Consider the following 25,131-nt stretch of genomic DNA (forward strand, 5'->3'; position numbering starts at 1 on the left):
TGCTGGCCTAGCCAGCAATGCTCAAAACCCACAAATGATGAGTTGAAAAAAAAATTCATCTTGGCCTCAGATCTATCAATAGCGGATGCATCTCTGCATGACACAGCACTGGTAGCAGGGAAGAGTCAGCCTTCCCTTTCATTCTCTTACTGCCTGCGCCATCCTCTGGGATCTGTGCGTGCGTACCGTGTGCTGCACGCATCACTGCCCACAGTCCTTCTGAAAACAAAGCCTCATCTTCACAATGAAAACAGCCTGAATCATGTGTTCTGCTAAAAGGGATACAATGTAGAACAGATCAAGCCGCTCAAAACTGGACATCCATGAGGCACAATGCACAATTTGATTGCATTAAACCACAATCTATAAACTTTATGGTGCAGCATGTTTCTCAGTCTACCATCATACCAAGTCAAAGAACCAATGCTGGATCAATGAGAAGAGTAGGAAAGAATGCAAAAGAAGCACCACACACACATTAAACCAAGTATTAACACGAAGCAGCTACAATGAAAGTCTACATGTATAAAACTGTGGAACAAGTGTGCAAGAGACAGAGCAAAGCAATTACATATGCAGAGATCAGATTGAAGCTCAGAGTAGTCCTTCCACATCCAGTCCCGAAACATGATAGGCAATTTTAAAAGAACAGAAGGCGTGGCTCCAGAAGCACCCCCATTCTTAAAGATGGTTTAGTCTAGCACATCAGTGCAAAAAGCGAGACTGAAATCTAAGTTTTTTGAAACAGTTTCTACTATAAACATGGATATAAGAAACAGCAAAAGAAAAAAAATGGCAAAGTACAAATGGCAAACTGCAATCTTTATAAAATATTTAAGTATGGTTCAAGTTTTTGAAAAACATACGCACGGAAATAGATTGTAACTTTGAATACAATTTTGTCAAAGAACTTTTCAAAAGAATAGCTATGGAATGAAATCTACTTATGTTAATTATGCATTTACTTCTTATTTAAGACATCGAAACCAAAAGTTCAATACCTTGTTCAAACTTGGACCCATATAATCTAATTCAGTTGAGACATTTTATAATAAATGAAAAAGATAAGTATTTATCTATTATCTCAGTTCTATAACTGAGGACTTATTTTGTAGTCACCTGGACTTTGATTTTCTTGCACTACCACTTCTCAGAGGATCAAATGTAGAAGCATCTACTTGTAGCTCATCTTCATCCTGCAAAGCAGCTTCTAGTGCAGCCTGTACCTTTGGTGCAATGGCTGGCCCTTCATAGTCCCGAGTTGTTCGACTGGGCATGTCTAATTCTAATAGCAAGATGTTTTCAGCCTGCAAATAAAAAACTGGAACTAATATGCCAGTCATACAACCCAAGATTATTGCAACAGAATAAACATCACTTGTAAATGGCAGTGGTCAGAATAAATCTACTTTGTAAATTCAAAATACTTCTTTGTTGTGAATAACCAATATTTTAACAGCATAGTCCATAAAAGGGATCTATAATTTATATACAATCTCATTTACTCACTCTGTATCGGGGGTCTGATCTTGATATCAAAGCCATTTTTGCATAGCTACTAAGTGGTCTCTTGTATCCAATTGCTGATACAGGTCGCTTCATCATCTGCTGATTGCTAGGTGTAAAATGAAAAATATTCAAAACTTAATATAGGTTTTATATACTTTATCATTTCCATGTAATCTTTATTTATTAAAACAGGTGTGCTTTTTGTGGCATTCCTTGGTTAATCCAGACTTATTGTTTTCTAACAATAAAAGGGTTTATGCCAACAAGACTATCATTTACAGTGTCCAAGTCCATTCCCATTTTGATTAAGTAGACTGTTCCTCAAAAAGTAGTATTTATTTAGACCATATGGATAAATAGGTTTTTAACTCCTTATCATTTTCGAATTTGAAATTCTAAAGCAATATGTAAAAAGCACTAGTCATGGTTTACAGAGTATAATATTAGCAGCCACGAGAGCTACAACTGGCGTGGAATTCATGTTTGTTTTCCTTTCTGAAACAACTTGCGTGAAGTGCAATCTAGTATTACTATGAAATACTAAATATGCAATTAGTTTTGTTTAATATGCTTTGCATCTCCGAAATTTTACCAAAAAGAAAATGGCAGATAAAACTGGTTTGAAAACATATTTTGTGTGATTAATTTTATTCACCTGTGAAAGGCACATTCAGAGGACTGAACGAGAGATATGGAAATAGGAATTACAGTTGAAAAAGCTGAAGCAATAGTCTGACCAATAGGGTGACAACTATTAAAAAAAAAGTTTGTAGTTCCAGAATATGATTTGTTGTAAAAACATTTAAAGTATAGATCCCACAAATCTTTGATTCTAACAATGCTGCATGAATCTGTCATTTTTTATGCTTCAGAATTTGTATCTTACATCTAAACAGCAGTCATTGCCTATCATTAGCACTACCCCACACAATTTTGGAACATGTTAGATAGCTCTAAGTAGAAGTATAAACGCCCATTTGATGTTGTTACACTTCCAAGCAGTTTGTCAAGAAAATAAGAAAATGGTGCAGTGGTAGTGTCCATAACTCGGAATTAGGAGACCCAGTCAAGTCCTACCTACTTCAGAGTGTGCAATAACATCTTCAAGAATGTGATTTGAAAACTATTTTGTTGAACTCCAGCTGGACTAATGTGTACATTAGTGGGAGTTACATTGTAAGATGTGAATGCATTGGAAACAGTACAAAAGTGATTTACTAGATTGGTTCCAGGTATGAAAAACTTCAGCTATGTGGACAGATTGAAGAAGTTGGGACTGTTCTTCATAGGGAGAAGGCGACCGAGAGGAGCTCTGATTGAGGTTTTCAAAATCATGAGCAGGCTGGACTGAATACATTGAAGCTGTTTCCGCTTTTTAAAAATTCAGTTACAGGATGAGGGCTTCGCCGGATAGGCCAGCATTTAGTGCCCATCACTAATTATCAGTTCAGAGGCAACCACATTGGAGTTTTGAGATCACATGTAGGTCAAAGCAGGTAAGGTTGGCAGTTTGCTTCGCTAAAGGACACTAGTGAATTGTTTTTTCTGACAATCTATAATCATGATCTTCATTAGACTCTTAATTCCAGATTTTTATTTTAATTGAATTCAAAGTCCACCATGTGGTGTGGCAGGATTCAAACCCGGGCCCCAGATCTTTACCTGGGTCTCTGGATTAACAGACCAGCGTTAACGCCACTAGGCCATCATCTCCCCCTGTTGTAACAAGCTGGCTCATTACGCATACTATTTATTTGCTTTCACCACTCTTCCTTTGGAAACCTTCAAAAACTCATGCATACTTTCAAGGAATCAGAAATCTGGGCATCAAAGATCACTGCTCATTTTTCATCTCTTGTGCATCTGGAAAATAAGTGTATCCCAGGCACAAAGCAGATTAAAAGCAGCCTAAAAAGAGTGCAAAGATCATATTACTTCATGTTGTAAAGGATTTAGTGGATTTTTGACAAAATAAAAGCACTTGATATTTAAGTAATCATAAAGGTACTTTTAATAAACACAAAATGGTGTAACAGATGAGAGTTGGCATCATGTAAAATTGCAAGTCTCACATCTGTACCAAGGCATCAAAGATAAAGACAGTTTTTTCATGACTTAAGTCAATGTCCTGCGTATGTGGGGTTGAGTATTAGGTGAGGACAGTACGTGGAAAGGGTACAGCAGGCAAGAAGTGCATTGACTTAAGTATCATCAGAGTTCGCTATGTTTCTTTGAAACTGACACAGGACAGTGGTATACAGATGGAAGTTTGAAAATGAAAATGGCATCAGCATACCATCAATAAGCAATGCACAATTTAATCGCACAGGTAATGACAGTGCATTTCAGGAGTTATGATTAATTTCTTTGCCTCAGTATTCACTAATGAAACTGGAAGGGACAATGTTACATAAGAAAGATAGATCAAAAGAAAGGGAGTCATTTAAGATTTGCTCAATTACTCATGTACTTGACACAGGTGTATTTAGGGTACGATAATTACTTGATAGAGGAAGGAATATAATATAGTTAAATGGAGAAGATGGGAGAAGATTCATAGCAGCATAAACATTTAGCTTGTTTGATACCATAACTTCTATGAAAATCTAAGTATACACACCCTTCAATGCGTGTAATGGGTTGGGTCTTCCACTGGTCCTCTTCATCATCAAAATAAGCTCTGTTCATTATTTTATTCTTTTCTTCCAAAGGAATGAAGTTCTCAATTACAAGGTGCCTTAAAACAATCAGAAATATGTTGTTCAATATATGTGAAAGATAAACTTCATGACAACATAAATTAAATGGCTGCTCACTTTCAGTTTGCATGAACAATATTAGGAATTTATATCTAACTGTGTTAGCCAAATCATTCTCATTCAGATTTTATTACAAAGCTATCAATGACAATAAATATGACTTTTGTTGGGTGGGAGAAGGCTACTGGTGGTCAAGAGAAATCACTGAATAAGAACATAAAATCTTTTTTGTGATTTGCTCTTCTTTTACTTTCATTCTCCATTATTTGGCAGATAATCTACTCCACAAAAACCCAATCTTCTTTGTATAAATAAGTTCTGAACAGTTTTCTTCCACTTAAGACGTTACCTGGTTTTTGATCTGTATGCTGTAAAGAATAATTTGTTTGGATCAATGTCAAATTTCATCATCACTTGAAATATTTCGACTAAGTGTACTATTTTCCAAAGAAAACATCAAGATTTCTTGAACAGTCCTTTTAACTTAAAATGTTAATACAATAAATGCAGAAGCAATCAAAAGACATAGTCTTGTTTAGTACTCCACACCAGTGGAACAATTCACTTATTGAGAAAAATTAAACCAGCAAATAGCAAGCACAAGCAAACAAACCCATGTTAAGCAACTGATGACTTACTGGAAGAATTTTAAATTCACTTCTTCGACTATCATTTATTTTAAGCAACTGTTTTTCTCTGATACCAGTACATACTTTAGTTTGAGATCCCTGGTTAGTTCATTCTGTGTTTGTTCCAGCTCTTGTCGTTCTTTGATGTGTTCCTCTTGCAGATCATGAATCTCAGCTTTTACTGCTTGGAGCTTAGCAAATAACTAACAAAAGAAATTGTTCAAATTACACAATATGAATGAATAAAATGTTAATCACTCTTCTTGTTAAGTAGCGACTGGAGAGAAGCATTACCTTTTGAAAATAGCTAATAAGTAGTTCTGACCACAAAATATGATTACACCATGTTACTGTTTATCCTATCGAGAGCAGCAGCTGTCAAATGAAATTTTGTGATTAAAATATCTGTTCTATCATAGTCTTCAGACACACAGGAAGAGATGACAACTAATTTTAAGGTTCTACACCTTTTAGCACGAATCATCATAGCAAGATGCTTCATAATCCCAGAGAACATTTAGCAAATGAAAATCTGTGTGCATTATAATAAAGCTGGTTATTGCTTAGTATGCTCAGCTGTTTTATGACAAAAATACAAATATTACACAGTTGATTAACATGATGGTATTGAATTTGATTTAAAAATATGACATGAAGTTTTATCATATGAAAATCCTCACCATAACCAATAGTTTTAATAGCAAAATTTGCTTACTGATTTATCAAGTAAAAGCATTTATAAATGTTATAAAATATCTAACTTTTGTGTATAGAGATCTGTACTTTAAACAGAGTAAGGGTTGTTTTGTTTTTACATTTAGTTTAAAACTGTTTTCCAATTTTGCATGCTGAGTTAATAAGTAGAAAGGTGATTATGCTAATAGAGGCTTGAACCAACTCCTTGCGTTCCCCACCCCCATTCTGGCTCCTTGGCACTCCTCCTCTTCCCTTCTGACACTGGGGGCTTCGCTCCCATCCTGTGCACCCTCTCCTCAAAACCGAAGCCCAGTTCAATACTGAGCTTCCCAGTGCATGCGCGATTGTCCATAGTTGTTGGTGTGATCAAATACTGCCTAAACCAAATATATAGATCGATCATGGTTTGGCAGATGGATTTCAATGAATTTTTCATTTGGAAAGAAACACAATAGCAAATACACATCACATTGAATAATTCTAATTCAAATCCAAAGGCAGATTTAAAAAATGGAAAATCATTTATAAGTGATCAGCCATCTCAAACGTGACAACACATAATCAGTATGAAGTAGTTGTCAACAAACACATTACTGAGCTATATTGCAATATAAACCAAATTAACATTGCACAGATTAATTGGACACTAATTCTGAAGTACATACACATTTTGCCACCCTCACTCAATGTTTTACACTCATACATAAGAATCAGTTCAGATATGAGTGATCGAGATGCTTCTAAGATGGGCAGCATGATTGAAGTATGTTGTGAAAGCAAAAACTTAGACAAAGTGAGTTAGATGTATTTGCAGGACCATACACTGTAAAGCACAGCATACTATTTTGATTCCCTTGATGTATGCGTAGTGATGGGCAAGTCACCACATTTGTGTGCTACAGACTGGACAGAAATGTAGATCCTTTCCTGTCCAAGTTTTATTCTGTGCTCACATGTTCTGGTTCTAGTGATAGATGTTGCAAGTATTCAAAGTACTATATAAAGGCTTGAGATAAGTGAGCTATTCAATTTGGAAGATGAGTACAGGCATAGAAAACACTAATATAAAACATATTCCCTGCCCAAAGAATACTGGGGGGGAAAGCAGGCTGCTGGAAATATAACATTCAGAGTCAATTCAAACTTTAACAAGGGAACACGATTATTGACTGAAGAACAGAATTGCAAATCATAAAGATATTCACAACTGTACTTTGGGAAAGGAATCTGATGCTCGCTAAAATTGGTTGGGTAGGAACATAGATGATGCCATGTTCATAAAGATATTTAGTTAAAAAGAGATTTTTTTTCGTTCACAACCTCAGATTCTTACTCAAACCGTATGAGTTTATAGCTGTAGTCAAAGTTCTTCCAACAGGCCCAGCAAACAGTTAGGCTGCTAAAGATGCAGCAAAGTAATGTGGCGATCCTCTTTCTATACAGACAAAGGGACACACTTCCACCCACTTGGGCAGGAAAGGACGTTTAAGATGAAAAGATGTGGTCAGTGAGACTGACCATGCACCCTCTTGTTTATCAAGGGTATATGCTGAAATGACAAAACTAACACCACAGTCTAATTCTTTTTGGGGTCAAGGAATCTGAATTCTAATGTCTCTCACATTTTGAACGAATAAATTGACTTTGATACGATAAACTCAATTCTTAATTTCCTTTTAGCCTGTATTAATCAATCAGAATCTGACTGAGAACTGCTTACTACTTTAATAAATACAGGAAAAAACATGTTAATTTGCTGTTTATGTGTACAATTCTGATTCCACAATTAAGTCCAGTTTCTTAAAGATTGGTGTTTCATGGTTTTAGATTTGCTTTACTATTGCTTTGTACACAATTTTCGAAAAAAGTAAATAACGATAGAACATTGATACCCATGTTACCTTGTTCAGCTTCTTGGTTTTGACATCCACTTCTTGCTGGAGAGAACTGTATGTCTCCTTCAGCTCCAGCGTCTCTTCATCCTGAGTCTCCATTTGCTGCTGCATCTCACGTTCCCGGCGTTTCTTAACACAGAAGTCAGAAAGGAAGAAATACGAGGAAATTATTTCAGAACTTTTCTGTATGTTTTCACTCTTCACCTTGTACATGAATTTAAAAAAAACACTCACACCTATAAAGCAATTAGAAGCAGTTAAACATGCCAAGCACATTATTAAATGAAATCTGAAATCAAGAAATATTAGGACAGGTGGTCACTTACTACGATACTTTTGGACAAAACTTCATTTCTGGATTGACATTGTGGTTAAAATCTATTTTTAAAAAAAACAAACTTTGGCCCAAACACCCGCTATTATTTCTGTTACACATGTATTCTGCCTTTAATTATAATCAACCCCTTCATTCTCCTATTACATCAGTCAGTATTTAGTGGCAGCTAATTAAGGTTGGGTGTTGATGCTGAAGCAGTGTAGAATGCCAGAGTCAGAAACCTGATGGGGAAGGGAAAGGGAGTGATTGATCATTCCAGACAGTGTCAATCCTGACAGGAAGTATTAACAGATTTCAGACTAACTGCTGTGGCATCATAATCAATCAATTTGCTTAAGTTAATGGGGGATCTGCAGGATGATAAAAGATTGAACTGTTTTCATCATCAGTTTAAGTCGTGAAAAACTACCATTCTTGTCATCAGAGAAAGTAATTGTTTGTGCTTCCTGCAGTAAATACTCAGACTCGACACAAACAAGATGTACAGTAAGTAGAAAAATCCATTTATTATGGTATTTCAAACTTGGCTGAGAATTGGTGCTAGCTTTACAACATGCATAATTACTTCATATGTAAAACATTTAAATTTTATTCTGGTCGTCTGTTAAAAACAGATATGGTAGACCAGGGGTACCCAAACTGCAGGTCACAACTGTAGATCACTGGACAAGCATGAGGTTGTGAGCACCTCTTCCTCCAAGGGAGCAATGATCATAATGGAGGCGAACCTATGTTTAGTGGAAGTCTTGCAATCAATGAATCACTTGAATGGAACTACAAAAAAACTGGCATGCTCTACAGCAAAAGTGGGGGAAATTTATCTTTTTGTTTCCTTGAGCTTGATCAACCAGTATTCACTAAGCTGTTCTTGGGCACATGGAGTCAGTGTCCCTGTCAAAATCCATCATCAAACTGGATTATTTTATAAGGGAAGTCCATTTTAGGGGCAAAAGAATTTTGCTTAGTGCCTCTTCAATTAATGCTGTTTTTTCCTAAAGAGGAATGATACATTTGGGAAGTCACATCTTTCCGGCAGCTTGTTCACCATCTCCTTCTTTCGCACTGCTTCCCCTGCCATCTTGCTCACTTCAGCTTTTTAAAAAAATATTTTTTAAAGAAGTAAACTTATTTTGAAAGACAGAAATTTAGACAAAACACTTTAAGGAGCTGTGACATCTTAACCAACATACCCTGTTGATCATTCATTTGATCCAAAGTATGTGTGCTTTCTATCAGATCTAGACTGGTGAATGATCCAACAAACACCAAATTCTGCCATCAGCACAGATTTTAATTATGGGTAAACTGAGCAAGAAATCATAAATTATTCCTATAATAAGGCAGTTAAGAAGAATCTCAACTGGGTATGTCAAATAAAAATTATTCTTGTTCCTAATTACAAAATAATTATAAACTCCGTACAGCAGTGCCACTTCTAATTTGCAACTAGTCATTACTTTGGATCTTTGCTGAAATGAAAATAGATGATGATGCTGGAAATACTCAAAAGGTCAGGCAGAATCTGAGGACAGAGAAAGCGATTTAACTTTTCAGGTGGATGACTTTTCAATTGTCCTAGTACTGCCTCACTTGCATCATATTTCAAGAATCACCTTTATTTATTTCAGATTTCCAGCATCTGTAGTATTTTCCTTTTGAATCTTTATTGTCTGCCCTCAGTTACCTGCTCAGCAATTTCTTGACGTCTCTGTTCCAACATCTTCTGTTGTTCGTTAGTGTGATCTACAATATTCTTGCCTCCTACAAGAAGTTTGCTTTCCATAGCCTTTTGAATAAAACATAAAAATTAATTATTTACTATCCAGCCTTGTGTAAATACAATGTGCAAATATTAACCAGTCTTTGTTTGAAATGAAGTCTGTGACAGTTTAATTAGATGATAACTTTCTATTAAATTCTAATAAGCATTTTAGCATCTATTATATGACCAACGGTAAATATGAAGGCAAATAATGCTTATATTTTCTTGCATTTTATTCTGAGTAAAGGAGATGAGGCTTAATTTGAATTACAGTTTTTGTGCAATAAAAACTAGGTTACAGAAATTTCATATAAGTAAAAACTAAAGAAAACGGTTACTTGATCAGGATTAGTAATGTTGCAAAAGTCAAGCTCTCAGCAATGAAGCCATTTGTGAATTAAAGAAACGTTTCTCCGATTGTAAATATTTCAAGTTCTCATGCACGCATACAATCATAGAATCCCTACGGTGTGGAAACAGGTCATTCTATCCATTGAGTCCACACCGACCCTCCGAAGAGCATCCCACCCAGATCCACCCCCTACCTTAACCCTGCAATCCCACCCTAGACATGATGGACAATTTAGCATTGCCTATCCACCTAACCTGTACATCTTTGGACTGTGGGAGGAAACTGGAGCACCCAGACGAAACCCACGCAGACACAGGGAGAATGTGCAAACTCCACACAGACAGACAGTCGCCTGAGGCTGGAATCGAACCCGGGTGCTATGAGGCAGCAGCGTTAACCACTGAGTCAATTCTTGTAAAATGCCTGTGTGCAACACCTGTGATTAAAATGTTTTATTTTTTATTCTCCCCATCTATAGAATCAGGGTTGAAAGTGGTTGAATTGATGCCTGACATGACCAGCGTGATTTGATTCAAAAAGCAAAAGATAAATGCAAGGACTTTTGGGTGCCAAACCCTTTTTTAATGCAGATTTTATACTATCTGACCCCACTATACTATCTTTTATACTGTATTTTATACTATCGTGACCCCAATTGACAAAATACCTTCCTAACCACTTTATTTTAATAACCCCTGCAACAAATGGTCTTGTAATAAATCTCCACAATCCAATTGTCCAATTCTGTCACTTCATTGTGCACACAGACTACTGTCCGCTGCATTTTGCGTTTTTGCACAGCACCACTCAGAGGCAAAAAATGAGCACTGCAGAAATGAAATTTGATAAGCTCCCATTGAGTCTTGTGCAGACTAGGTACTAAATCCATTTAAAACTAATCTTATTTTGCTGTTCACTCTCCATACATCTGAATTTTCCATTGCTTCAAATACATTGCATCCAAATAAAATCAGAAAATGCTGGAGACAAATAGATACACACGAAAGAAGCTGGGGTTTGCCATTCAAGTCTTCTCCACCGGTGTTTTATTTTTATTCATTTGTGGGATGTGGTCGTCACTGGCTGGGCCAGCATTTATCGTCCATCCCTAGTTGCCTTTGAGAGGGTGGTAGTGAGCTACGTTCTTGAGCTGTGGTAGTGCACCTCCTGTGGTTGACTCATGTCATTAGGGAGAGAATTCCAGGATTCTCACCCAGCGACAGTGAAGGAATGGTGATATACTTACAAGTCAGAATGGTGAGTGGCTTGGAGGGGATCTTGAAGGCAGTGGTGTTTCCATATATCTGCTGCCTTTGTGCTTCTAGATGGAAGTGGTCGTGTGTTTTGAAGGTGCTCTTTGAGGATCTTTGATGAATTTCTGCAGTGCATCTTGTAGATAGTACACACTGCTGCTATGGAGTGTCAATGGAGGCAGTGGATGCTTGTGGATGTAGTGCTAATCAGATGGGCCACTTTGTCCTGGATGGTGTGAGTAAAGTGTCACTAGCTGAATAGCAAGTGAAGGGATGACCTATGATCTGATTAATTGAGGCAGAGAGATAATTACAAAAATAAAAATAAAATTGTGCTAGAGACAAACCAAATGGCTAGAATAACATGATAGGTATAAGAGTCGCATGCCGAGCATATAGCCAAAGTAACAAGCAATTGAAAACTGTACAAACTAATTAAGGTAGAGAGATCATAACAAGTTACCAAGGTGATGGTGTCAAAACAGGACAGTAAGGAAAATTTTTCAAATACAGAACAGTATGGTAGGGTCACATGTAGTGCGACGTGAACCCAAGATCACATTTGAGGCCGTCTTCATGGGTACGGAACTTGGCTATTAATTTCTGCTATGTGATCCCACGGGTACGGAACTTGGCTCTCAATTTCTGCTATGTGATTCTGCATTGTTGTGTATCTTGAAGGCCGCTTTGAAAGATGCTTCTCCGAAGGTTGGAGACTGAATGTCTTTGAGTGCTGAAGTGTTCCAAGCGGGAGGGAACATTCCTGTATGGTGATTGTTGCACGGTGTCCATTCATCTGTTGTCGTAGCATCTGCACGGTCTTGTCTACATCAGATGTTGCAGGCAAGGATGCCCGAAGCATGGTATACTGGCGAGACCATGCAGACACTATGACAACAGAAGAATGGACACCACACATCTTGAAGATTTCTAACACTTCGAGTCCTTCTTTCCCTATGATCATCTCCATGTTCCCACACTCAGGAGTTTTCAAGAGCTAATAATCTATCATACGCCAGATCACTAACAACCAACAAGCGCCATATTGAGACAGACTGTTAGAAACAATCCTCACTCAACCTGAGGCAGATACTGACCTTCATGAACTCGCACAGGAAAACTTTTTATACTAAAACCATTCCCCAGGAGAAACAGATTTTCTACTCTTTAACATGTCCTGCCCCTGAAGAGGAGGCTGTTTCTTCTTTTGCACCTTTCAGTAACAGACAGATAGTCATGACATGAGAGAGTGAAAGAGAAAACAAACAGAAAGAAAAGCTAAATCAAAGACTGCAGATGCAAGTAAAATAACAACCATCTTTCTGAGTAACCATGTGCATGCCATGGAAAATGCACTTTTTGTCAACATTTTCCATCATCAAATTCCTGTTCACGTCTATAAACTGAACTACCTCTACAAAAGTCACACTTCACAATCACAATTTCTTGGCAGTGTTGCAGCACCAATACATTATTACAAAAATGACAAGTTTATCTGTGGAGTTTCCATTACAATTCTGAACAGAGAAATTTGCAAAAAAATCAGTAAGAACCTAAGTCTTTCAAAACCCCTTGTTCTCTAACTCCACTTCAACTGAAGCCTACACTTAGCTTTCACTCCTGTGTGCATGCCCACACAGAAAATTTTCACGCGATACCACTGCAAGATTAATTGAAAACTGAAACACACATTTATTAAAATAACACAGTTAAGAGGATAGTGTGTGTCAATTAGGTCACAAAGGCAGATGCAAAATCTGATCTAAAAAGTACAAATATTTCCCATATGCCATTATTTTGATTTCAGTCATTATCACACCAACTCAGCCTTTTTTAAAGCATTTTAATCAAAACCAAATCCATACTGGTGTTATAAATGAACACTCAGTGTGTTAGAATCTGAAGATACTGACAATTAAATAAACACTTCTTTAATTCACTCATGACTTTCATTACTGAAAGCTTTAGTTATGCAACTTTAAAAATCCTGATCAAATAACTCTATCAACTCGCAACTAAGATAGATATTTTCAATAAAAAGTCCTACTTATCTTTCAGTCCTTTACGGTAGACTTAATAACTGAGCAAACCTAATCAAAATCTTTCTTATTTGACTTATACTCTATTTACGCAGGAAATGGAAATACATTTCAAACCAATACAGTGACTCCATTTCCTGATTCCCTGTTGACTTGGGAGAGGCAAGTGTTTTAGCAACTTCCTTTCAAAGCAGTTTGAGAGACTGCATTGAATGTTAAAGATGATCGTGAGCGAAACATCATATTTCACACAATACATTGCAAGTTCTGTCTCAAATGAAATGTTTTAAAACTATTTAAACCAACTTCAAAGTATTAGCAATGACAGTCAATTTAATCAAAAATTATTGCAATACTTTATACTATACCTTTATTTTAGTGGCAAGAGTCTCAGAGGCTTCTCTCTCTCTCTGCACATCTCCCATCTTCTTCTCCTTTTCTCGCAACAGCTTCTGTTTTTCTTCGGCCACTAAGCTGTGGTCATCCATGATGGCTTTCTTTTCTCTCTCCAGTTTTTCTTGTTGTTCCCGCCAGTATTCAGGCTCATTTTTAATTCCTTCATCCTCTTCTCCATCTCCATCATCATCTTCAAGTTCATCTTCTCCTTCTCCCCCTTGCCTCCTTCGATTCTTCTTCTTTCGCTTGCCAACACCCCGTTTCGCCAGTTGAGCTTTCAAGCGAGCTATCTCTTCCTGAAACTCTCTCAAAAGTGCATCTTTAGGATCTTCATTTACGCGAGGTTTATTCTTGATATTCTTGGCACGATTTGCATATCGTAGTGTTGTAAGTGTCTCTTCACAGTTGTAGGAAGCAGGACCGATATTTGCCACCATAACAGTCTTGGCATTCCCTCCCAATGAGTCTTGAAGCAATCGAGTTAGCTTTGAATCTCTATAGGGAATGTGAGTGCTTTTACCGTCCACAAGTGCAGATATTACATTGCCCAATGCTGAGAGAGAAAGATTAATTTTTGTTGCTTCTTTTAACCGTTCGCCTTGAGCTCCAGTTTTTGCTTGTCGTTCACTGCCTGCCAGGTCTACTAAATTCAACTTTCCAACACGAATATGATTCTCTCCATCAAGTCCAATTTCACAGCATTCAACTGTTATAACAAAGATGGCATGAGAACGAGAGCTATGTTCATTCATGTTTGTGGCACCAACGGATCGATTCTGATTGCCAACATTCATAACATGTTCAATTTCTTTCACATTTTTTGTCACAAAAGAAGACAAGTCTTTGACATATACACCAGTGTCTGGCCTCTCTTTTAGCTCCAACCTTTTAGTTTGATCTTTCGCTAGTAAATCTTTTATTTCCTCTTGGTAAATCTCTAGGTATGATGCCCTTACTAAATATTGCTGATTTTGTGATCGAGAAATGTGCGTGAATATATGCTCAAAGGAATTTGGGATGACACCTCTCCTTTCAGGATCTGTGCGGAGGCCCTCCATGGTGTAGGTTTTCCCTGTTCCAGTTTGTCCATAAGCAAAAATAGTCCCATTAAAACCCAACAGAACCGATTCCACAAGAGGCCGAAAGGTCTCATCATATAATTCTACTTGTTTAGAATTGCAGTCATAAACAGCATCAAATGTGAAAGTCTTGGGTAGTTCACCTGGGCCTCCTTTGGGGTTTTTCACCAGAATCTGACCCAGTTTTGCATCTATATCAACAATTCTTCCAAAGCCACCTGCAATTTCCTTCTCGTTCATTGGCCGACATCGCACAACCACCTTAACTGATTCAGAACTTTTTAACTTGGACATTGTATGCTGTGATCAAGTTCAAATGCTAAGAAATATTCTTGACAGTGAACAACCTGTAAAAAAGATTCAATACTCATTAATCTCCTACTGAATTCAACTAATCCACCAATAGTAAGGTAAAACATTGTTATATCTTGAAAAAAAAACACGAATAATCTTCAAAACCTTCATTAGAGTTGGTCAACAGAAGTTTAAATGAAAAAGCCAATAACTTGCACAGCGCTTAACAGCAACACATTTTCTGAACTTGATCCTACTGCAAACTAATATTTGTACTGAATATTGTAAAAATCTCCCTTCTCAAAAATATACAATTAAAACAATTTATAACTTACAATGTTTTCAGCATTGTTTTGCCAAATTTAAGTTAAAAGATTAAATCTGCCAGGTTATTTTGTTACTTTTTTTCCATTCCATCACACATTAAGTTTGAGACTGAGAACATAAGAACTAGGAGCAGGAGTAGGCCGTCTGGCCCTTCGAGCCTGCTCCGCCATTCAATAAGATCATGGCTGATATTTTCGTGGACTCAGATCCACTTACCCGCGTTCTCACCGTATCCCTTAATTCCTTTATTGTTCAAAAAAAATCTACCTTTTTTAAAAAAAACGTTAACTGAAGTAGCGTCAACTACTTCACTGGGCAAGGAATTCCATAGATTAACAACCCTCTGGGTGAAGCAATTCCTTCTCAATTCAGTCCTAAATCTGCTCCCTCTAATCTTGAGGCTATGCCCTCTTGTCCTAGCTTCACCTGCCAGTGGAAACATCCTCTCTACTTCTATCTTATCTATTCCCTTCATAATTTTATAGGTTTCTATAAGATCCCCCCTCAATCTTCTGAATTCCAATGAATATAATCCCAATCTACTCAATCTCTCCTCATAAGCCAACCCCCTCAATTCTGGAATCAACCTAGCGAACCTCCTTTGTACCCCCTCCAGTGCCAATACATCCTTTCTCAAGTAAGGAGACCAAAACTGCACACAGTACTCCAGGTGTGGCCTCACCAGTACCTTGTACAGCTGCAACATAACCTCTCTGCTTTTACTTTTAATCCCTTTAGCAATGAAGGACAAAATTCCATTTGCCTTCCTAATTACTTGTTGTACCTGCAGACCTACCTTCTGTGATTCATGCACAAGGACACCCAGGTCCCTCTGCATAGCAGCATGCTGCAACTTTTTACCATTTAAGTAATAATCCTTTTTACTATTACTCCTACCAAAATGTATGACTTCACATTTATTTACATTGTTTTCCATCTGCCAGACCTTTGCCCACTCACTCAATGTATCTATGTTCCTCTGCAAAGTTTCACAATCCTCTGCACACTTTGCTCTGCCACTCATCTTAGTGTCATCTGCAAACTTTGACACCCTACACGTGGTCCCCAACTCCAAATCATCTATATAAATTGTAAATAATTGCGGTCCCAACACCGATCCGTGAGGCACACCACTAGTCACTGGCTGAATAGCACTCATTTATCCCCACTTTTTGCTTCCTGTCAGTCAACCAATCCTCTATCCATGCTAATACTTTACCCTTAACGCCATGCATCCTTATCTTACGCAGTAGCCTCTTGTGTGGCACCTTGTCGAAGGCCTTTTGGAAATCTAGGTACACCACATCCACTGGGTCCCCATTGTCCACCTCGCTCGTAACGTCTTCATAGAATTCCAAAAGATTTGTCAAGCATGACCTGCCCTTCATGAACCCATGCTGCGTCTGCCCAACGGGACAATTTCTATCAAGATGCCTTGCTATTTCTTCCTTGATAATAGACTCAAGCATCTTCCCCACTACAGAGGTTAAGCTAACCGGTCTATAATTCCCCATCTTTTGTCTACTTCCCTTTTTAAACAGTGGCGTCACATTTGCTGTTTTCCAATCTGCTGGGACTGCCCCAGAGTCCAGCGAATTTTGGAAAATTACCACCAGTGTAACTGCTGTTTCTCCCGCCATCTCTTTTAGTACCCTGGGATGCATTCCATCAGGGCCAGGAGATCAATCCTTATATATAAATAGACCTGGCTTTTTATTTTATTTATTCTGGAGATATGGACATTGCTGGCAATTACTCTTGAACAACTGCAGTCCATGCAGTTAATGTGCTCTCATAATATTGATCAGTGGGAGGGCTCAAGATTTTGACTAGGAACATAATAATTTAGCATTAGTTAGGATACTGTCAGGGTCCTTTGCTATAAAAGTATACTCAGCTATTCCTTGAAGTGAAATGAACTGGCTTACACTGACATCTGTGATGATGTGTACTTCTGGACAATGCCAAGAATCATCCATTCAGTATTTCTGGCTCAAGATGTTAGTAAATACTTTGTCTTGTCTTTTGCACTTTTGCTTGAATCTTATTGACAATGGGGATGTTCTTGGAATCTCCTCCTTGTGTTAGCTGCTTCAATAATATTCCATTGAAGCAGGGTGGTTGCACAGCAGCACAAAATGTCCCTATGGTGATCTTTTGAATTACTGAGCATGGACAGCTGATACAAATGTGCACCAATTCCAAACAAAAATTAGAGAGACCTTGTGCTCAAGAATCTAGAATCTTTTGTGACAGAACATAACTGGTTTGCAAAGCTTTGCTGTTTAGCACGTAGTTGTTTGTAGAATTGCTTAAATCCACAAACAGAACGTTGTTTTGCAGACTTGTAGGCATGCTGGGCTGTAAAATTACAAATTTTGGTGGTACACAGTTTTGCTATTGTTGGTCCACAGCACCTGATACCCAGTTTTGAGCTACAGGGTGTTTAGTTAATCCATCAGTTTGTACAGTGGCAGTGCTGCACAACACCACAAAAGATGCCCTCATTGTGAAGACAAAACAATGGCCTACATCTTCTGGTCAACAGCCTGTGAAGATTTCTCCCACCCAATGATGCTATCCACTTTCAGCCACATCTTTCAATCCTAGGCAGTCAGATGTGGTTGTGGAGTTGAAGACATCAAGGGGAAGAGTTAGTTGGATGATTGAAAGCCAGATAGAAAACAGCAGGCATCAAATCAAGCAATTGCACTGCAATCAACACAAACGGATGAGCAGTAGAAGCAGAGGCTTTTATGCATCTAGGTCAGATATCCCTACCATTAATATTTTTAGCATCAATCAATTTTTTCAACAAATAGAGAAGAGTCATACTGGACTCGAAACGTTAACTCAGTTTCTCTCTGCACAGATGCTGGCAGACCTGCTGAGTTTCTCTCACATTCTCTACATTTGTTTCAGATTACCAGCATCTGCAGAATTTTGTCCTTACTTGAGTATAAGTTTTGCAATTCCCCAGTCCTCCCCAATGGCACTGGTAAGCTGGCCCAAGAAGACACTGGCCCAATTCTATTGAAATTCAGTCCTTCCAACCTGTACATGTTCCAACTCCATCAGAAATGTGAACTCACTTTCTCTCTGTAGATCCTGCCATGCTTGCCAAGCTTCTCCAGCATTCTCTGTGCTTGTTGCAAAAGTTATACCCTTGTTTAAAAATGGAGCAAGGAAATTCCCAACAACTGCCAGCCAGTAAAATCAACTTCAGAAAAGGTGTCAGTCCAGGACAAAAGTAACAGGTAGACAGGACAGTGAAGAAGACGTCTGAAATGCTTGCCTTTATTGGTCAGTGCACTGAATATAGGAGATGGACGGTCATGTTGCGGCTGTACAAGACATTGGTTAGGCCACTTTTGGAATAGTGCATTCAATTGTGGTCACCCTGCTATAGGAAGAATGTTGTGAGATTGTAAGGGTTCAGAAAAGATTTACAAGGATGTTGCCAGGGTTGAAGGGTTTGAGCTATAGGGAGAAGCTGAATAGGCTGGGGCTATTTTCTCTGGAGTGTCAGAGGCTGAGGGGTGACCTTATAGAGGTTTATAAAATCATGAGGGGCATGGATAAGGTATATAGACAAGGTTTTTTTCCCCAGGATGGGGGAATCCAAAACTATAGGGCGTAGGTTTAAGGTGAGAGGGGAAAAGATTTAAAAGGGACATAAGAGGCAACTTCTTCATGCAGAGGACTTTTTTTTCCTTTATTCATTCATGGGATGAGGGTGCCGCTGACTAGGCCAGCATTTATTGCCCCCCACAATTGCCCATTAGTGCATGTATAGAACGAGCTGCCAGAGGAAGTGGTGGAGGCTGGATCAATTACAACATTTAAAAGGCATCTGGATCGGTATATGAATGTGTGGGGTTCACAGGGATATGGGCCAAATGCTGGCAAAATGGAACTAGATTTATTTGGGATATCTGGTCGCATGGATGAGTTGCACTGAAGGGTCTGTTTCTGTGCTGTACATCTCTATGACTCTAACAGTAATTTGCACAAGCACAGATTAATTAAGGAAAGTCTTGAAGACAAATCTTGTTTAAATAACTTGTCTAACTAACTATGGAGTTAAAAGGGAAGTAGCAGCATGAATATGTAGTTGACTGAGTGATAGGAACAGAGAGTAGCAGTGGGCGCTTGCTTTTTGGATTCAGGAAGGTGCACAGGTGGTATACCACATGGATCAGTATATTCATGACATAGACTTGGATCAGGGTGGCACAATTTCAAAATTCTGACATGACAGAACTTGCAAGTACTTTGAACTGTGTGGTGAAATAATCATAGAATTCAAAAGGGTGCAAGACAGGCTGGAGAACTGGACAGGCCATATGGCAGATCAGGTTTAATGCAGAGAACTATGAAGTAGCATGTTTTGGAAGGAAAATGAGAGAAGGCAATGTAAAATAAAGGATACAATCCCAAAGGATATCCGAGAGCATAAGGACCCACAAATAGTAGCACATAGCAGAGAAAGTGGTTAAAATGGTAGATAGAGTGCTTTATAAAGAAAGACACAGAGTACAAAGGAAATTACAATGAACCTTAATAAATCATTGGTTTAGCTTCAAAAGGAGTACTGTATCTAATTCTGGGCACTCCATTTAGGAAAGAAAGGGAGAAATCAGAAGGTGGTGGTGGTCATTCATCCCCTTAAGCCTGTTCTACTGTTGAATATAATCATGATGACCTGATTGTAACATCAAATCTATATTGAAACCTATCCTTGATAATCTTTCAACCACATGTTTAACAAAAATCCATCTACTTCTGCATTAAAAATATTCAAGGGCTCTGCTTCCACTACTTATATAGGAAGGGAAGTCCAAAGACTCTCAATCCTCACAGCAGAAATTTCACTAAATTTTACTTTTAAACGGACAAACAGCGACTCCAGGTTCCAGAATCCCCCATAACAGGAAACATCTTCTCCAGATCTATTCTGTCAAGACCCCTCAGGATCTAATACGTTGCAACTAAGTCATCTCTTAGTCTTCTAAACCCCAGCAGATACAAACCTAGCCTATCCAACTTTACTTAGAAGACTACTCCCACATTCCAGATATTAGTCTGGTAAACCTTTCCTGAATCACCTTCATCACAATTACATGTTTCCTTAAATAAGTGACCAATACTGTACACAGTACTCCAGATGCAGTCTGTAAGTGTCCTGTATAACAAACACCAAATCCTACTTTTATATGCAATGCCCCCCCACGATAAATGATAACGTCATTACTTTCCTAATTACTTGGTGTACCTGCAGACTAACGTTTTGTGATTCATGCACAAGGACACCCAGAACCCTCTGTATCTTAGATCTACAACCTCTTAGTGTTTAGATAACATGCTTCATTCTTATTCTTCCTGCCGAAATGGACAATTGCATACTTTCCCACATTATACTCCTTTTTGTCACATCTTTGCCCACTCACTTAACCATCAATATATTTTTGTACCCTCCTTATTTAAATCATCTTCAACTTAATTTCTTTCTTATCTGTGTTGTCACAAAATTTGGCAACCACATCATCCATCCCTCAATTTAAGTTATGTGTACAAATCATAAACAGTTGAAGTCCCAGCACTAATCCTTGTAATGCATGGTGTGCCACATATTGCCACCCTGAAAAAGATCCATTTACACATACTCCATGTCCTGTTTGGCAGCCAATCTTCTATCCCTGTCAATGTGCTACACCCTACACCAAGAACTTTTATTTTCCTTAATAACTTTTGACGTGTCAACTTATGAAATGCTTTCTGGGAATCTTAGTACAGTACAACCACCAGTATCTCTTTATCCACAGCATGTATTACCTCCTCAAAGAACTCAAATTGGTAAAGTGGTTAAACATGATTTCCCTTTCACAAAATCATGTTGACTCTGCTTGATTACCCTGAACATATCCAAGTTCTATAACTTGGAGTCACAGAGTCATACGGCATGGAAACAGACCCTTCGGTCCAACCAGTCCAGGCCGAACATAATCCCAAACTAAATTAGTCCCACCTGCCTGCTCCTGGGCCATATCCCTCCCGTTCCTATTCATGTACTTATCTAAATGCCTTCTGGTGTTGTAATTTGTGCCCACATCCACCACTTCCTCAGCAAGTTTGTTCCACACGTGAACCGCCCTCTGTGTAAAGAATTTGCCCGCATGTCTTTTTTTTTTAAAATCTCTCTCCGCTCACCTTGAAAACGTGCCCCCTAATCTTGAAATCCCCCAACCTAAGGAAAAGACACCTACCATTAACCCTATCTATACCTCTCATCATTTTATAAACTTCTATAAGATCACCTCTCAACCTCCTATGCTCCAGTGAAAAAAAAGCCTGTCCATCCTTTCGCTGTAACTCAAACCTTCCATACCCAGCAATATCCTGGTAAATCTCTTCTGAAACTTCTCCAGCGTAATCAAATCCTTTCCATAACTGGGCAACCAGAACTGGACACAGTATTCCAGAAGAGGCCTCACCAAAGTCCTGTACAATCTCAACATGACATCCCAACTCTTGTACTCAAAGGACTGAGCAATGGATGCAAGCGTGTCAAATGCATTTTTAACCACCCTGTCAATATGTGACACAAACTTCAAAGAATTATGTGCCAGAACCTCTCGGTCCTTCTGCTCTACAACACTACCCAAGGCCCTACCATTAACTGTTTAAGTCCTACCCCTATGTGTAGGTCCAAAATGCAATACCTCATACTTATCCAAGTTGAATTCCATCTGCCATTTTTCAGCCCATTGACCCATTTGATCAAGATCCATTTGTAATCTTAGAACAAAAACCAAAAGAACTGTGAATGCTGCAAATCAGGAACAAAAACAAAGTTGCTGGAAAAGCTCAGCAGGTCTGGCAGCATCTGTGAAGGAAAAAACAGAGTCAACGTTTCGGGTCTGGTGATCCTTCCTCAGAACCCTGAGTTCTGAGGAAGGGTCACCGGACCCGAAACGTTAACTCTGTTTTTCCCTTCACAGATGCTACCAGATCTGCTGAGCTTCTCCAGTAACTTTGTTTTTGTTCCTGATTTACAGCATCCGCAGTTCTTTCAGTTTTTATTTCCAAGTAAACAGCACCTACTGCTCTGCCCTCAACCACCTTTTTGCTAACTTCCTCAAAAAACTCAATCAAATTTGTGAGAAACAAACTTTCCTCACACAAAACCATGCTGACTATCTCTAATTAATAATCATAGCTTCTAACAATTTCCCTATGACAGATGTTAAGCTAATTGGTCTGCGTTCCATCTCCCTTCACTTTTGAAATGAAAAAAAGATACATTTGCTATCTTCCTACCAAATTAGGCCATCCCTGAACCAATGAAGCTTTCGAATTTTAAAACCAATGCATAAACAATCTCGCGAGCTACTTTTAAAACTCTACGACGAAGTTCAATGGGATCCAGGAACTCGGTGAAAATTGCAATCGCCAGAGAAATAATACCAAGTAAATTGTTGCAGCTGTGGGCTGACAATTTTTGCCGAGTTCCTCCCTTCCTTTCATTTCGTGATAACTTGCTGCTTCTGGAATGTTGTCCATATCCTGTACAGTGAGGATGGACACAAAATACAAACTTAAATTTTTCTATCAGGGGCCTTTAACTCCAGAGTTATTCCAACACAAATCAAATTTCATCCCCAAAATACTGTTGCTATGTTCATGGGGTTAAACATATTTGTTGGGTAGAGGAAGACAAACAAAGTAACCACTACAGTCACAACCATTAGTATTATAGAAAATTAAATCAAATCATAGAAAACTATTTTTGGCCACATACAAATTTTACTCTCTCCCTCCATTGATAGAGCAGTCATTTAAAAAACAGAGGGAAAGCTGAGATGAACAAATTACAATGAACCACACATGAGAATCTTGATTTCATACTAATTACACTCCCAGGGATAAGAAAAGGCCCTGAGAGAAATAGGAATCAGAGAATTCAAATTAAATTCTTTCACCGTCTCCTACAGTTTCAGTGCAAACCAAATACAGCCAATATAACAAGTGAATCAAAATGCAAGAAATCATTTGAGCTCAATTCCTAAGGAGAATCAGTAGCCCTCGTGGAAATCTGGGAAATACATAATACTAATTTCAGTGAAATTAAGTTTTGTCGATTTGTGCCTTCACATTGCAATGGAAATAGTTGTAAGCAATGAGGGAATTCCTTGTCCCATTGTGTAATATTAGTTTTATTTTATGAGTAAATATGAAATCCAGGACTCCTGTGGTGCAGGGTAATGTCCCTACCACAACTTCCAGTTATTTTCTAATAACCTGTTCAGAGATGTTATTACACATCTCTGGAGCAAGTGGAAATTGAACTCAGGCATCCTGGTTAAGTGACAGGGACACTGCACGCACCACAGAAGTCCTAGGATCTGGACTGTATATTTACTCATAAAATAAAACAAATAAATACAGTGGGACAAGGAATTCCCTCATTGCTAACAACTGGTTCCATTGCATATAGGCCAGACCAGGTAGAGATAGCAGATTTCCTTCCCTAAAGGACATTAGTGAACCAGGTGGGCTTTTACAACAACCAATGATGGTTTCATGGTCATTGTTAGACTTCTAATTCTAGACTTTTGTTTGAATGCAAATTCCACCATGTGGAGAGATTCAGGATTTCAGATAATGTTCCCCCGAGTGTTACATGGTTCTCTGAATTACTACAGAAGCAACAAAACCATTAAGATCATGTCTCTCTGTTGAACACCCTATAAATTAATGTTTGGAAGACAAGATATAAATCTGGCTGCACACTGCAACAGAGACAATGTAGTTTAATCCTTGCAGCAATGCCAGAGTCACAGGACATATTTTTTAAGCTTAGTGGAATCACCACATAGATTCTTAAAACTTTGACTGATATTACGTTGCAAATGAAAGACAATTGAAGTTTTATAGGAATAAGCAGCATGCACTGCAGTAAAACACTTTACAAACGAAGACTGTAGACTGAACTCGTTTGCAGCCGTGCTCCCAAGATGAGCTTGTTTCCAGGGAAGCCTTAAACTTTATGTTACTACGATAACCAGATATATGGTAGAGTTATACTCACCTCTGTGCAACTGCTTTTTCAATTACTGTCACGCAGCCATGAATAAGAATTCAGTAAACCATGGGTGCCTTTAAAGTAATTCAGACATCAGCATAGCGCATTTAGACAAACATGAACATATCACAAAGTACATTAAAAAAAATCTTAGTATTTACAATATATTACTGCAAAAATAACAGTGTGTGTACAGGAGTAATGATTCAAAATTCAGTCTTTAAAACATGTAAAACTGGCTGACAGTAAACCAAATTACAACAGTAATAGAACGACAAAGGGCAACAGCAAAGGACAGGTGCTCCCAGTGCCTAACACCCTCACCCATCACTCCTGCCCAAATGTTGTTCTACACCATACCCAGAGCGAGGTAATTGTTAGACCATCATTCACCACTCCCATCACTCTTGCACCAGCCACTTCACTCTCCATCCCTTAACAACAGTAATATTTGTAGACAAGCCTTCCAGTCCCCTCATCTCCACCTGCTTCCTACCCTCCATCCCTACTTTTCAAACAAATCATCCCTGAGCCAGATACTCTCCTTCTCAGAAATGCTCCTCAGCTGGAACTCTCTCCGACCACACTTCATTACCTTTTGATTTCATCTTCCCAGTACAGGTCCACATCACTCCTGGACTAGACATTCCTCCTTTACTCCTGGGGCAGATACCCTCCCCGCTCGCGTCCGCAAGTTTCCAGGGACGGACCCCCTCCCT

The 25,131-nt window shown here is 38.5% G+C and overlaps 1 protein-coding gene across 2 annotated transcripts in view; it reads right to left on the minus strand.

Moving 5' to 3' along the window:
• Positions 1–25,131, minus strand: part of kif3b (kinesin family member 3B) — a 33,294-nt gene that overhangs the window by 7,614 nt on the left and 549 nt on the right. For both annotated transcript variants that reach the window (XM_048608361.1, XM_048608360.1), the window contains exons 2-9: positions 24,419–24,486; positions 13,600–15,053; positions 9,510–9,611; positions 7,495–7,617; positions 4,982–5,100; positions 4,130–4,246; positions 1,510–1,615; positions 1,120–1,307 (exon numbers count right to left, since the gene is read on the minus strand). In XM_048608361.1, coding sequence (XP_048464318.1) covers positions 1,120–1,307; positions 1,510–1,615; positions 4,130–4,246; positions 4,982–5,100; positions 7,495–7,617; positions 9,510–9,611; positions 13,600–15,000 — 2,156 coding nt within the window. In that variant the 5' untranslated portion in view covers positions 15,001–15,053; positions 24,419–24,486. The remainder of the gene's footprint in view (positions 1–1,119; positions 1,308–1,509; positions 1,616–4,129; positions 4,247–4,981; positions 5,101–7,494; positions 7,618–9,509; positions 9,612–13,599; positions 15,054–24,418; positions 24,487–25,131) is intronic.

This window comes from Rhincodon typus, chromosome 19 (genome assembly GCF_021869965.1).
Source record: "Rhincodon typus isolate 14 chromosome 19, sRhiTyp1.1, whole genome shotgun sequence".
Lineage (NCBI taxonomy): Eukaryota > Metazoa > Chordata > Chondrichthyes > Orectolobiformes > Rhincodontidae > Rhincodon > Rhincodon typus.